This window comes from Homalodisca vitripennis, chromosome 2 (genome assembly GCF_021130785.1).
Source record: "Homalodisca vitripennis isolate AUS2020 chromosome 2, UT_GWSS_2.1, whole genome shotgun sequence".
NCBI lineage: Eukaryota > Metazoa > Arthropoda > Insecta > Hemiptera > Cicadellidae > Homalodisca > Homalodisca vitripennis.
The window spans coordinates 28444823-28459067 of record NC_060208.1 but is presented as its reverse complement, the minus strand read 5'-3'; the positions used below and the strand labels follow the sequence as shown (position 1 = coordinate 28459067).

The 14245-nt window shown below is 35.5% G+C and overlaps 1 protein-coding gene across 4 annotated transcripts in view; it reads right to left on the bottom strand.

Moving 5' to 3' along the window:
* LOC124353734 overlaps positions 1-14245 on the bottom strand; it is a 388950-nt gene that overhangs the window by 340381 nt on the left and 34324 nt on the right. For 3 of the 4 annotated variants that reach the window (XM_046803720.1, XM_046803719.1, XM_046803716.1), the window contains exon 2: positions 1105-1167. The exons of the other annotated variant lie outside the window; for it this stretch is intronic. In XM_046803720.1, coding sequence (XP_046659676.1) covers positions 1105-1167 — 63 coding nt within the window. The remainder of the gene's footprint in view (positions 1-1104; positions 1168-14245) is intronic. 4 annotated transcript variants of the gene reach the window in all.

Below are 14245 nucleotides of genomic sequence, written 5' to 3'. Positions count from 1 at the left end.
GGCAGAATATCTAAACCCACTATTATCTAACATTCAGCGTGATGGCGACCTGCCTAATAAGATGGTGATAGGAAAGTTCTCAATTTGTTGTTTTGCTTGATTAAATAGCACTGATACGCTGTGAAAGGACGAACGAAAGGTTGTACATAACATTGTTTACAGCGAGCACTGCTTATAGATCAGAAATGGACATAAGTTATTATATCTGTTGAGGATGCGCATGTAAATGTTTTAAAATACTAAGGCACCCCTCTAGAAAGGTTTATTAGGAAAAACACAAGATGTAACAACCTATTCCGACCAACACCAAAGGCCGTATTATTTTAATCGTAATATGACTGCTCATAAGCGCATCAAAAGAAATGGTTGTGTAGAGTATAGGAATCAAACGTTTAAATTGAACGCAACTCTCCGTCTAACTCTACTCCAACGCATCCACTTTAATAAGATACTCCTTCTTGGCATCAAAATTAGACAGTGGCATATATCGGTGGGAATCGATATTTTATAGGATTTTAGAGCACACTGTGTCTCTCAGATATTCATAACAGTAACATTGTTCGATGATTTTTAATATTTTGAGCTATTATTTGTAATTGGAAATTTGGAAAGAAAACAAAAAATCTAGTTTTATTGTATTTTTAAAAACAATTTGTAAATTATTTAATGAAATAAAATTGATATAATTGTATAACTTGTATGTTACCACAAATCTATTGTTTTAAGGACTGAAAATAAAGTTTTTACTTACCGAATGGTAAACAATAATAAGCAATGACAATAATGTATGGTTCATTCGTAAGTAAACAACATTAAGAAAAAACTATGACATTTTGACTTTCGAATTTGACGATGTCTGGTATTATATATCTAAATAATAAACGTTTTCAAGGGCGATTACTGTAAACTTGGAAAAAAATGATATAGTCACACGTAAATGTGATAATATGGTTTAGAACAAAATGGGTGTTGTTGACAAGTCTATTTTTTTTTAAATGTGATGAAATATTTGTACTCGAGAAGGGGTTTTTTACACTGAACCCGGCAGTATGTATGGCGCATGCGCATGCCACACGAATGAGACACACACATAGGGGACGGTACCTTGTTTCTTGAACTGCAGGGCGTCAGCCGACGCTGACGATACCAGGTTGATGGTCGTCTTACCTGGAACACAACACAAGGTGGTTAACGTCAGCAGGAAAAGGTCCAAACTAGTGAACTAAGAACAGATTAAAATGTTATACATTACCATGAGCGTAACAAATCAATATGAGTTTCACTTATAGTTTACAAAACACAAAGCGATTAAGTTACCGGTCTATCCTTAAAACTATATGTTGAGAGTCGTCACAAACTAACGCTCAGCCAAGTCCTATGGCAATCCTCTAGCTCAATATTGCCTAAACAAAAATGCTCTATAACAATGCTTAATGCAGAATTTCGAATTGATATACCATGAGAAAGACGAACAGACAAACGTTAGAAACGGAAATTCCCAGTTCCTCAAACTCTAACTGTATATTGCACAACAACAAATGTTATTTATAGCTAAAATTGTCGTATATTTTCAAAACTATCTAATTTATAGCTCCAACTGCCTTTAGTTTCCAAAGAGATAATAAAACAACATAGTAATAATACAATCCATACATTAAAATAATATTTTCAATTTTACGCTTTTATCAAGAAGTTATAAACTCTTATTTGTAGCATTCGAAGTCCATAAACTTACTATGAGGTGAAACTGTTAACAAATATTTATTGTATGTTACTAAAAGGGCGCAATAAGCCATCCCCAAAAGTGACGAAAGCGGCCGATAGGCACTTAAGCACCGGAGTGATGGAACTAGGGGTGGAGGAGGGAGGGGGAGATGTGGAAACAGTAAATATTGAAAACACATTGACTATTGGGATCTCCCTCTGTTTATACGGGTAGAATAAAAAGACTGCCTGATTAAGTGGTCTAACGTTTTATATTTTTCACGAATACCAATTCGATTAAAGAATCGATTTTTAAAAAGCAAACAAAAGGGCGCTTAACGTGAATGGTGCTTAAGTTGAATTATAGCATCAGACAGGATGTATACACTGAGGAAACGGAGACAGTTGTCGAGCAGTTTTAGCAGAACAATAGACAGTTGGCAGTTTGTCTAGTTATAAATTCATTACACTTCTCTTTGGTCCAAACTTTCCTAATACAATCATCCCCTATTAAAGACGACTAGTGTAGTAACGAAATCTCTTCAGGTACCCTTAAATAATTCGGACTGCTTTGTCATGAAAACTTGTTATACATTGAGTTAACGCAAGAGGAAAGAATAAACACCAGACTTAGGCTTCTATCTCACATTTTAGGTATATTTTGTATATAAAACCTGCTTATTGCAATTGTTCCCATTGTAACAATATAGCGCGGAGTGTAAACGATTGCTCCAATCAAAGCCGAACAAGTTGAAACTTGGTACAAATATTGATCTTATAAATATCTCGGCTGAGTTCGTTGGCCAGTTCAGTACACAAATTCCTTCCAATATAGAGCCTGATTGAACGTTTTAAATGTACAACTGTTATTTATGGACATATAAAGCTGAAATGGTTATTACATTTCATAAATATTTTTGCAATTAGCAATTTGTTTAACTCGAACGGTTTTCGAGATGTCGAAGACATGTAAATCTCAAGAGAATGTTTCGCTGACCAAGAAATTACGAATAAAATGGTGCATTAAGTACAAACGTAATACAAAAATTGATCGTACATACATATCAGTTACATTCATTTTCTATTTTGGTAATCCATTTAATTTTAATAGTGTGGTCGTTTAAACTTCACAGCTATGCTATGCTATATTACGGATCTACATAAAATAAAAGTTTTTCTGGAAAGCTAATGGTATTTCCTAAACGATTTTTCGAATGATTATCGATATATCGATTACATTCAAACCCCTCAAAAAAGAAATTGTTATAATTACAAATGTAGAATTAAATTACATTAATGTATTAAAGTAAATCAATATATTAAATTAAATTAATATATCAACTTAATTATTTAGATTGAGCCGGAAGGGCTATTTATGAATATACCGAAATAATTCATATTTCCTTATTAGTTTACATATTTTGGGTCTTTTTCGTTTAAGGGCCAGCACAAAAGACCCTAGCTTGCCTATTCAAAACTCAGATCACGCGATGCTTGCCCGCTGCGCAGCGCTTTGCGCTGCTTGCTCTTGTAGAAAAAAATTAACTCGAGCTTGCAAAGTCCAAGCCCAGATCAACTCACCACGCTTTATTGAACAAGAAAAACTAAGTATAACTCACAGAACTAACGCAGGTTTCATTACAGGCAAAAGATAAGCGGCGCGCGTTACCACTGATAAGATAAGACGAGTTTATACTAAAAGTAGTACCTGGACTACTGCCCTACGAACTAATAACACCAAAAAAACCGATTAAATGCACTGTCAGTCAGGTATAGTATGTTTTTAAGGTGCTGGCCCTTAAACGAAAAAGACCCCATATTTTACAACCACAAATGCCATCTACAGGTATAAACGTTTAGAATAAATACGAGTATAATTAATTCATAACATAATTTTCAAAAATATGTCACAAAATGAAAATAAAGAGAAGGCTAAACTTTAACTAATTGTACTTCTAAAACAATCATACATTTATTTTTGTACTTAATTTAAATACCTTAGTACTAACTTGTGGTTTGTCCTGTATTATCAAATAGAATTGTCGAATCTTACAAATCCCTTTAAGGAATAACAATTATTAAAACTAAAATATTCATCGTACATCAATGCGAATTGAGAAACTGATTTACAAGTTTGCTGTACGGATGAATGCCAACTCATAGATGTAAGAAATTACTACTCACTTTTTTAAAAGAGGCCCAGGTTTTTCCCAGGCTGCATTTAATGAAGGCTTTTGATCTCTCTGACTATATAGTTATATTTACGGAATAAAATTAAAACATAACATTCCAAGACAATCCGCGTTACCACTAGTAAAACTGTCAAGTACGAAATGTAAACCTCAACCGGCAAGTAGAGAGAGGCAAGGTGGGTTTAACAAGCTATTAGTAACCTTTAAAACATAACATTCCAAGACAATCCGCGTTACCACTAGTAAAACTGTCAAGTACGAAATGTAAACCTCAACCGGCAAGTAGAGAGAGGCAAGGTGGGTTTAACAAGCTATTAGTAACCTTTAAAACATAACATTCCAAGACAATCCGCGTTACCACTAGTAAAACTGTCAAGTACGAAATGTAAACCTCAACCGGCAAGTAGAGAGAGGCAAGGTGGGGTTAACAAGCTATTAGTAACCTTTAAAACATAACATTCCAAGACAATCCGCGTTACCACTAGTAAAACTGTCAAGTACGAAATGTAAACCTCAACCGGCAGGTAGAGAGAGGCAAGGTGGGTTTAACAAGCTATTAGTAACCTTTAAAACATAACATTCCAAGACAATCCGCGTTACCACTAGTAAAACTGTCAAGTACGAAATGTAAACCTCAACCGGCAAGTAGAGAGAGGCAAGGTGGGTTTAACAAGCTATTAGTAACCTTTAAAACATAACATTCCAAGACAATCCGCGTTACCACTAGTAAAACTGTCAAGTACGAAATGTAAACCTCAACCGGCAAGTAGAGAGAGGCAAGGTGGGTTTAACAAGCTATTAGTAACCTTTAAAACATAACATTCCAAGACAATCCGCGTTACCACTAGTAAAACTGTCAAGTACGAAATGTAAACCTCAACCGGCAAGTAGAGAGAGGCAAGGTGGGTTTAACAAGCTATTAGTAACCTTTAAAACATAACATTCCAAGACAATCCGCGTTACCACTAGTAAAACTGTCAAGTACGAAATGTAAACCTCAACCGGCAAGTAGAGAGAGGCAAGGTGGGTTTAACAAGCTATTAGTAACCTTTAAAACATAACATTCCAAGACAATCCGCGTTACCACTAGTAAAACTGTCAAGTACGAAATGTAAACCTCAACCGGCAAGTAGAGAGAGGCAAGGTGGGTTTAACAAGCTATTAGTAACCTGCGCTGCCGGTCCGCCACATTCAATTAGTAGAACAAACACAATTAGTAGCTGAGTTGTCAGTGTCTTCCCTCACTTGTCTCTCCATCTTCATTCTCGTTAAATTTTAAATAGTATTTTACTGGTCTTGAAAGTCTGAAATATTTAAACAAATGAATATATTTTGAGGCAGCATTTTTCTTGCCTTCATAGGTATCTTTTACTTTTAAATACACTAAATTAATAGAGTAAAGTAACTAAATGAAAAAAAATATACGTACACCAGATTAGCTGTGTCTCTATATCATTCTTAAAAATATAAGTTAAATAATTAATCAAATACGGCGTGTCAAGGAAAGTGGTACAAAAAGTTACAAACATAAAGTAAAACAATCGTACTTGATATGATTAAGAATCTACAAAGTTAAACAACCGTACTGCGCCAATCGGTGTAGCGGGTACAACGGTTATCGCAAGATAACAGGATCAAGCAACAACGAGCGTGGCTGCTGCTTGGATGGGTGACCGCTGACCGATCCTGTCCTTGCGAGCAGCCCGCCTGCCCGGCCATGGGTGGTGATTCAGAAGTTACCTTTAAGCCGATGGTCCCAAGGTTAAGAGTTAGAAAGGGCTTCTTAGCCTTAACTTCTCTTGGTAAAGTAAGACATCTTTACTTTACTTTTTTTACTTTATATGATAAAGAATCTATCATATAAATGGAAGTTTTGTTTATTTATAGTTCATTATCCAAATGCGAGAAGAAAAAGGACATAACTACTATCCTTATTCTGCATGGTCTTATGGGACTGAGCGAGAATCTTGTAAATAGAAGGAGTGATGACGGTACTGATATAAAGTACTTCGGTCATACAGGAATTGAACCCCATCATACACTGCGCGACCACCAGTTCTTCGGTCACACAGGAATTGAAGTCTATCAAACAGTGTGCGACCACCAGTTCTTCAAAGATAATGCAGTGAACTAGGAGACACATTGTTGTTGTACCATTCGAAACACAATCCAAATAGCGTTAATAAATCTACGAACGAATCCAATTTGAAATTAAATTGTACGTACACACTTGGGAAAAGAATACACTCTAATATAAACAAATTGTAGAGTTCCATTCAGCACAACTAATCACTCTGGCCTGAAAGGACGCGCTGAAAGGGCTCAGGAGTAATTCATTTCCGCAAAGGCTGTGTGTCGCCCGCCGATAAACTGGTACCCCGACTGTTCAAAGGGTAGAAAATTAATCGAGAGGAACGTTTCCTGCGTGTCAGGGGGAATATTTGTACTCGCGGGGGACGGTGGGTGGAGAGGAGGGGGAGGGGTGCAAGAGGAGATTGGTGTTGATTTGCAAAGCTTAAATTACATTTCTGATTGCTGCATTCGTTACAACCAGCAATACACAATATTTCTCTTTCATGTTGTATTGTATAGAGACTGTTGAAACTCAACCTTCCTTTGTGAACGTACATCATTACGTACATTTCTTCGAATATGAGTTCCAACGAATTTCCAATTCTTTGATTTACAAAATATTGCAGAATTCGCAATTGTAAATAAAATGAAATAATTCGGAGTAGTGGCATTTTAACAATTTAAAAAAAAACCCTAAAGATTTAAACCATGCATAGTGATTCAATTTCAGTTCACGCATGTGTCTAGCTAATTAAAAATATATAATTTAGTTTTACCTACGAATAAAGAAACTAAGTAACCGAAGAAAATATAAAAGTACACGGCGTTGATATTAATTAAAGTTGATTAAAAGTCAGCGTTTTCTTTTATTTTCCTCCAAAACAAAAAATGTAGAAGAAACAGCATAAGTTGCGAGCAAACTACTGTGATCATTTAAAACTGAAAAGTGGTACTTCCTACAGGAAACGAATTTATGTTTCCTGGATATGTGCATACATCTGTATAAACATATGTCAGTAAACAATAAGGTAATTCACCGGCCCGATTATGTTCAGATTTGGTATATAAATGAAGCGAAGTAATACATAACAATTTGTTATTATTATTTTTCACTTTTTACTTTCACATTTTTACCTTAATTAAAACCAATAAGTTTTGAAAACTATAAAATTTGTTACGATATATAGACGGATGTGGTTACAAAATATTGCAATCAAACAATCACTTAAATGGCTTATAAAATATTAATAACCTCATCCCTCTAAAAATGCAGGTTCATATAACATAAACGACCGAACTTTTTGGGATAAAATAGCAGTGCTATTTACGAATAAGTTTGTACACGTACAGAAGTTAAGTATATCTTCGTTGTTAATACATTCCCAATAATAATAGTAACAACCCATGTGATTTATTCTAAAATGTCTACCGTATGTATCGACCAAAACGAAGAAGAGATTGAATTCCGATTTGAGAATGATAAGCCAAACCACGCCTTCAGACAACCTAGCTGCTACTCTGAATACCATACAGTGGTTTTATACTATAGTTTTACATTAATAGTTAACTAATACATAAGTATCTCTTAAAAACAGATGACCCTAAGGTTATGTGTATCATCTGATAATTTATTGATAGATGTTTACACAATCTACGGGAGGGGTTTTATTGGATAGCAAGTTTCAAAATGTGTCAAACGTAACTATTAACTTTTTAATAAAAAAAAATTGATTTAGGAAACATTGATTTTGACTACCGCAAGTATGCATTTAGATAATTTATGATTTTTAACGCGATTGTAGGTCTTATAATTATTTAAATTTAAAATTAAAATTGGGGTTATGAATCAAAGTTCTGAAAGCAAATTTCCTTTTTATGATCTGTCCAATGAAAATTGCAAAATAACAAAATCCAAAATGTTAAAAACACATTTTATACAAATGTAGTTCACTTTCATTTCACTTTCCGCTTAGTGGATCGTCTGTAATCTGACGCTGTCACACACATGACTCCTGGAATCTGGAGTCAACGTCCGTCTGAAGAGATAAAAAGTCTTCGTCAAATAAGGTAAAACGAAGCCTTTCTATTGTTTCGACATCAGAGATACCAAGACTACAAAAAATCTAGATCAAGAGGTGGTCTAATTGTCTCATCAGGTGTACAACTGAGTGCACTACGATTGTTTAGATACGTTCCCTAAATCTTCGAAACGGAGCTGAACTTAACATTCGTATTAAATCAACCCTTCCCCCATAGCTACGTTACAAACACATATTACAAAATGACTATAAAAAATTTGAGTTTTGCCCATTTTGTACAGTTCTTCATAAATATGTCAAACACAGTCCTGTGGAAAGTCTACTGTATAATGCTTCAGCACACACAGAAAGTTGAAACTGAGAGTAGATCGCTCCGTCATGGAGTCATTGCAGTAACAATCGCGGCTTGTATTATTTAAAACTCAATTAGCCCCGTTAAGGTGGCTGTAAACTTTATGCTACTATCACTCGATGACACTGTACAAGCTGATTACGGGTTTCCGTTCTGTTCAAATCGGTCATAAAGTGATTGTACCCCTGTAGTGTACATTTCCCAGATGTTTATGTCGTGTTAAATACCACTTTAGTTTCTATTGTCGTTTCGAAGTTAATGACAAAGTTCATTATCGGTGCAGAATTGTCTTCAGTGCAGTGACTCACTCTCACAAGTTCAGTATTTCAACGTTTCTACATGGATTCCGTGCTCTTTTTCGTACAGAGAGTTAACTCAATTTCGGTATCGACGATCTCTGTGAGGAAAGAATTCAAAGGACCGCCTAAACTGTTTAAAACCAACCACATGACTTGATTTCCCATAAAACTGGAAAGGAGTCGGGACTGCTGATGTATGTCCAATATTTAATGCCTCCAAACCCTCTTATTTTATCTCTCTGATGGATATTCGATTCCAGGCTGCCAGAATTTTTTCGTTGCAAAAACACTGAAATCCCGTTAAACCACACACACCTTCAGTCTGATATTTCCAGATAACAGAAAAACATGAAACCTTTCTTCCGGTTCTTTCTTGGTCCTTTCTTCTGGTATTTTTTTTTTTTTTTACTTTTTACATGGAATGAATGAAAAAATATTCAATGTATTAGTGTTCGCCCACAGTTAGAATTTGTACTCCAAATTCTACTAAATATTCTAACAGACAAAAAATATTTTCTATTTGTAAAAATTGAGTATAATATTTTATTTCTTTTTAAATTTTAGTTTCAGTGATAGGAGAATCGTGTGTTATTATCTGACTACAGCTCTAGAGTACAATGTACGCAACGCAGTAGAGACAGAATAATACATTATATCATTCAGTCCTTCTTGGGTAGACGATGGAGATATCACATCCAACAATAGGTTAAGAAATTCGATTCATGTCTTATTTCTGACGAATTGCGATTCTCACAATGTCGGGAGAATGTATCGGTTACCAATAATTCTGCCATTTATACGAGTTTTATGAAGATGTTACGTTGAATTCTATAATATTTCCGTAGCTTTTCCACTACATCAATGATATGGTGTTCATGTGAATACAATGCGTTGCGTGACAGTTAGAAAAATTTCTTAATTTGCTATTCGATTTTATTAACTGAGTCCTCAACCAAGAATTTACTAGCTTCTGAGAGTAATAATCATATCCCGTGATTTAATAGCCTACCAGTACGTAGGTAAAGTTCTATTGGAAATGAGAATGACTTATTAAGTAATTTTAAATACATTATGAATTGTAATAATTTCCACATCGTTGTATCGGGGAATGAATACGATCCCTAAATCTTCTGAATGGAGCTGAACTCAACATTCGCATTAAATCAACCCTTCCCACCATAGCTACGTTACACACACATTACAAAATGCTACACTGTTGATAAATGATTCTTCATAAATATCTCAAACAAAGTCCTGTGGAGTGTCTACTGCATAATCAATGCAGTAGCATACACAGAAAGTTGCTTACTTATTCCTTGTTTAACGTTTGTTATTAACGATAGAAGGTTTAACAGAATAACAGAACTTCAGACATTTTTGTATGTACTAATACCTCCCCCACCGAACGAAGACGGTGGATTCCAATCCTCGAAACGTTGTGTTATACCTTTTGTAACAATACGTATAACATACGTATAACGATGGCAAATGTCCGGAGTCCTGTTATCCTGGCATTGCCTTATTAATCAACGACATTATAACACAAGGTTTATGATTGTGAATTAACAAACAGTTTGAAAAAAATACATTTAACGCGGACAAAAGCAAGTGGACCACTCCCCGTAAAAAGTAAATAGGTCACAAGGTCAAACGTGCGTCCACCAAAGAGGGAAAGGAAGGAGAAGGAAAGACTGGGAGAGAGAGGGAGAGAGAGAGAGAGACAGGTGATTCACGTTGCAGCCCAACACTTACACGCTAGGGACGGTAGTAAAACGTCCTGGGCTTAGATGACCGACCGCCTTTGGAAAATTTATATTCCTACCTGGATGTATATGTATCCACTCACAAGTGAAAAACGGTAATTGTGTACAAGTGTGGAAATAGTGTGTAAAATTTAACAGGAACGGGATTTTCAAAGATTATTACTAATATTATCTAATGGAACTAAAAAAATTCAACATGTATAATTTTTTTTAATAATACATAAAAAAATATAGTCCAACTTTACCTATTCAGCGGTGATGTAATACTTTAACGTACACGTTGAATTTGAATTGTAAAACATTTTATAATTTAGGCTTAAATAGTTTAATTTGGTAACTATCACTCAAGTCAAAAATGTACCAATAACAAAATCAGTAAGTCCGGAAAAATATAATAAGAAATCACTGTATTTTACAGTGCAGTTGTGTTAAGGATGGAGGGCTGAACAATTAGTTATACTCAAAAGGGAATTGTTCATCTAAGATTGTACGCGTTTTGACGTGACAACGTCTTAAATTAGGTTGCGGCTCGGAGTCACTCATGAAAAAGTGTAACGCCCGGTAACGTTACGATGCCCGTCCAGTGAGTCCGCCGAACGGGATCTGCACGGGATAAAGCAGATAACTGTGGGTCCGCCGCACGGGATAAAGCAGATAACTATGTTTATTCGTGAAAATGTGGAGTGCTTAGATTCGTCATTTACAACAACTACAACAATAAAGGTAAATAATTGTACACTGATATTTCATTATCGTAAACTATGATTGATTGATTAATTGTTAGATTGACACAAAAGTTGAGAAACTGAGTTTATAGGTTATGTCATACTGTTGACAAATGTTGATAGTGTTAAGTAAATTATTAGTTTAAATCACTCTGCAATCAATCGTAATTCAGTCGATTGAGAAGAAACAGCGCGTATTGCTAGTCAAACACGCGCGGAGTTAGAATTTAATTGTGTTTAGCAAGAATTTCAAATTCCAATTTTAGTAAATGTTTTATTCAACTTTACCATTTACAATAACAAATTTTAATTAATTTCAAATTATGTACAATGTTTTAGTAAACAAAATATATTTCTATAGTTAAAATTTGTGCAATTCTTATTTTCATTCAATTCCTTGTTCCTATTGTGCAATTTAATAATATTCATATCAATAAATATTCTACCGAGAAAAAGACGTTGTCACGTAAAATCTTCGCCCGTAAAACCGACTTTACAGGCAACCATAATTTTTTTTCGTACCAGTAACCACCACACACGTTATAACGTTTATCGTACAGACAACACCTACACAGTGCGTGACAGAAAGTCGGATGCCCATCGTACAGGACGCGTCTCTTTTAATATTTCGTAGAACGACTTAACTTTAATTTGAAACAATATTTATAATTAATATTGGAACTAGTACAACGATAAATATAGGTTATACGGTATACTAAACTTCCCGGTAGATGTTATGCTAGCGGTGTACATGTACAGACTTATGTGTCCTACAGCGAGGGAGGGGGGGGGCGCAATGCCGGGGATTGGTTGTCTCAAAGGTCTGGAACTTCACCCCCTCTGGGGATGTAATTTCAAGCCACGTTCTGACCACACGCTGGTACTGAGGCAGTGCACACGGACAAAATCAATGTTACACTCTTGGTGAGGAGGGGAGGGGGAGAGACTTTCAATCCTATACTCGCTTCTGGGAAGAGTGAAGTACCTATGACAAGTATGGCACACATTAGTACCAAAATAGCACTTCTTATTCCATAGTCCGTCGTCCTAAATCCCTTAGTACATCATTACCCTCTCATTCGATGTCCCTGTAAAATTACCACCTCGATGAACTTTATGTACAACACCAAACACTAAGTAATCTTTAAACCCCTTTCCTTTTCCTGCAGCTGTTCTAAATAAAAATTTAAAAGAGTATTTAGAAGTCAAAAGAAAGTGGTCCGAAAAATTTCAAAATTGAAATTCAGAGATTCGTGTAAAATTACTTCAGGTAGCTTGAACTGCTGACTTTGCCCTGTCTCTATATCCTTGTGGTTTTCATTTTCTGCTTTGTTAAATCCCTTGAGGTTGCTCTGTACTGCCGATTGTGTGAGTTGGTCCAAGACAGGTACGTTTACCAAATATGGGACTAGTGGCCGAGACAACTTCCGTATTGAACAGCACATAACTGCCACGTTCGAACGTTTACCATCCGAGGTTGGCGTTAGGTTGATAAATAAGCTCCCTGAAGAGATAAAAAATTTAAATTATAAAAAAAAATTCAAAACTCGATTGATAAAACTAATGGTGTTGAGGGTGTTCTACACTGCTGAAGAGTTTATAATGGTAAACCGCTGGGATAAAATTTGAAATTGATTGGTTCAGTTCTTTAGTTCTGTTCTAAATAATTGTAAACAGCTGTTCATAATTGTAAAACTGTTCAATAGGTGAAATGACATATGTTTAAAATGATTTATACCGTTCAATTGTATTTTAATACATGTATACTAATGATTGTATACATTTTTCCTAAAATGTGACCGCAATAAAGATGTATTACTATTATTACCTCCTGAATACTAATCCCCAAATTAATTTAACCGCCAACTTAGAATTTTCCCCATCATTGCTTACTTCCTAGGACTTTCCAAAGGACTTACTCCTATAAATAACATATATGTCTCAATGCCGCTCTCATACTCGTAAATGTAAGTAACATGGTTCGTATGCGGAGTAGTTCAATAACACACAAAGCGTCAGCACCACTATAGCCAGCTAATACGGGAGATACCGGCAGAAGAGCAGGTCGGAGGAAGCGGGAAACGCCAGATTAGTGGAGGGTGTGGCCGGCACATCCAGTTCGAACCAGTGTAGAACTTGCGTGATCTCTCCACTTACTACACTGGCACTGTGTTCAATCAATACGTTTTTTTTCGAAGAAGAAGCAGATTTGGCACCTCTGCCTTGATTTTAATAAGAACAATTAATTAATGAAATGACTTTTGCCGAGGTCACACGTGCCAAGAAGTGCCTAGGGTTTGCCCTAGTGTTAGCCCTTACTCGAGATTTTTTAAGCCACTTACACAGATGAAAATATTACTAATCACATCTGAATATAAATGGAGAGTAACTAAGGTGTATAGGTAAAGGTAAATCATACTATTTCTTAACAGGTCATCAACATTGCCCATGAGCAATGACCAAAATCAACCGAAACGTTTGTGATGTTTCATAGAGATTTTGTCTTAGGTATAGCGATAAGTTGCGGACATTCATCAAATAAAGTTAACCACAGTTACCAGACTCCGTTTACGCTAACCAGAAGTTAAAAGCGTACCGTACGTAACAGAAACATTACGATTTCAGTGCTCTCTTGACTCAAACTATACTCGAAATCCGATCCTCAATTATCAGGTTCCAATCTTTAAATTAAAAGAAACAAAACCAATGCAGCAAACAAAATTGTAAAAAAAAAACACTAAAGCAAGTACTGGATTTCACTCGAAAAATACACAGAAATACATAAATTATTTGAAGTTTGTTTTTGACGATGGGAGTATTGTGAAGGAAACAGGAACTTGCCGGATATTTGCCGTTGTTTAGTGATACAATATCAAATAGTTCAGTTGTATTTGGTTGGCCGGTGAGTGCAGACGTATTATGAGCACTATTTTGTAGCTTAGTTTCAATAATTAATGTTTTGCTTTTATTACTTGCATGTTTTACAGTTAGAGTGCTTGGAATAGACACACAGCATGGCTGTTGTGGTTCCTGACTAATGCGTGTCACATCGCTCTGGTATGTTTTGCTTACTTTAACTTGTAGATTTTAGTTATGCA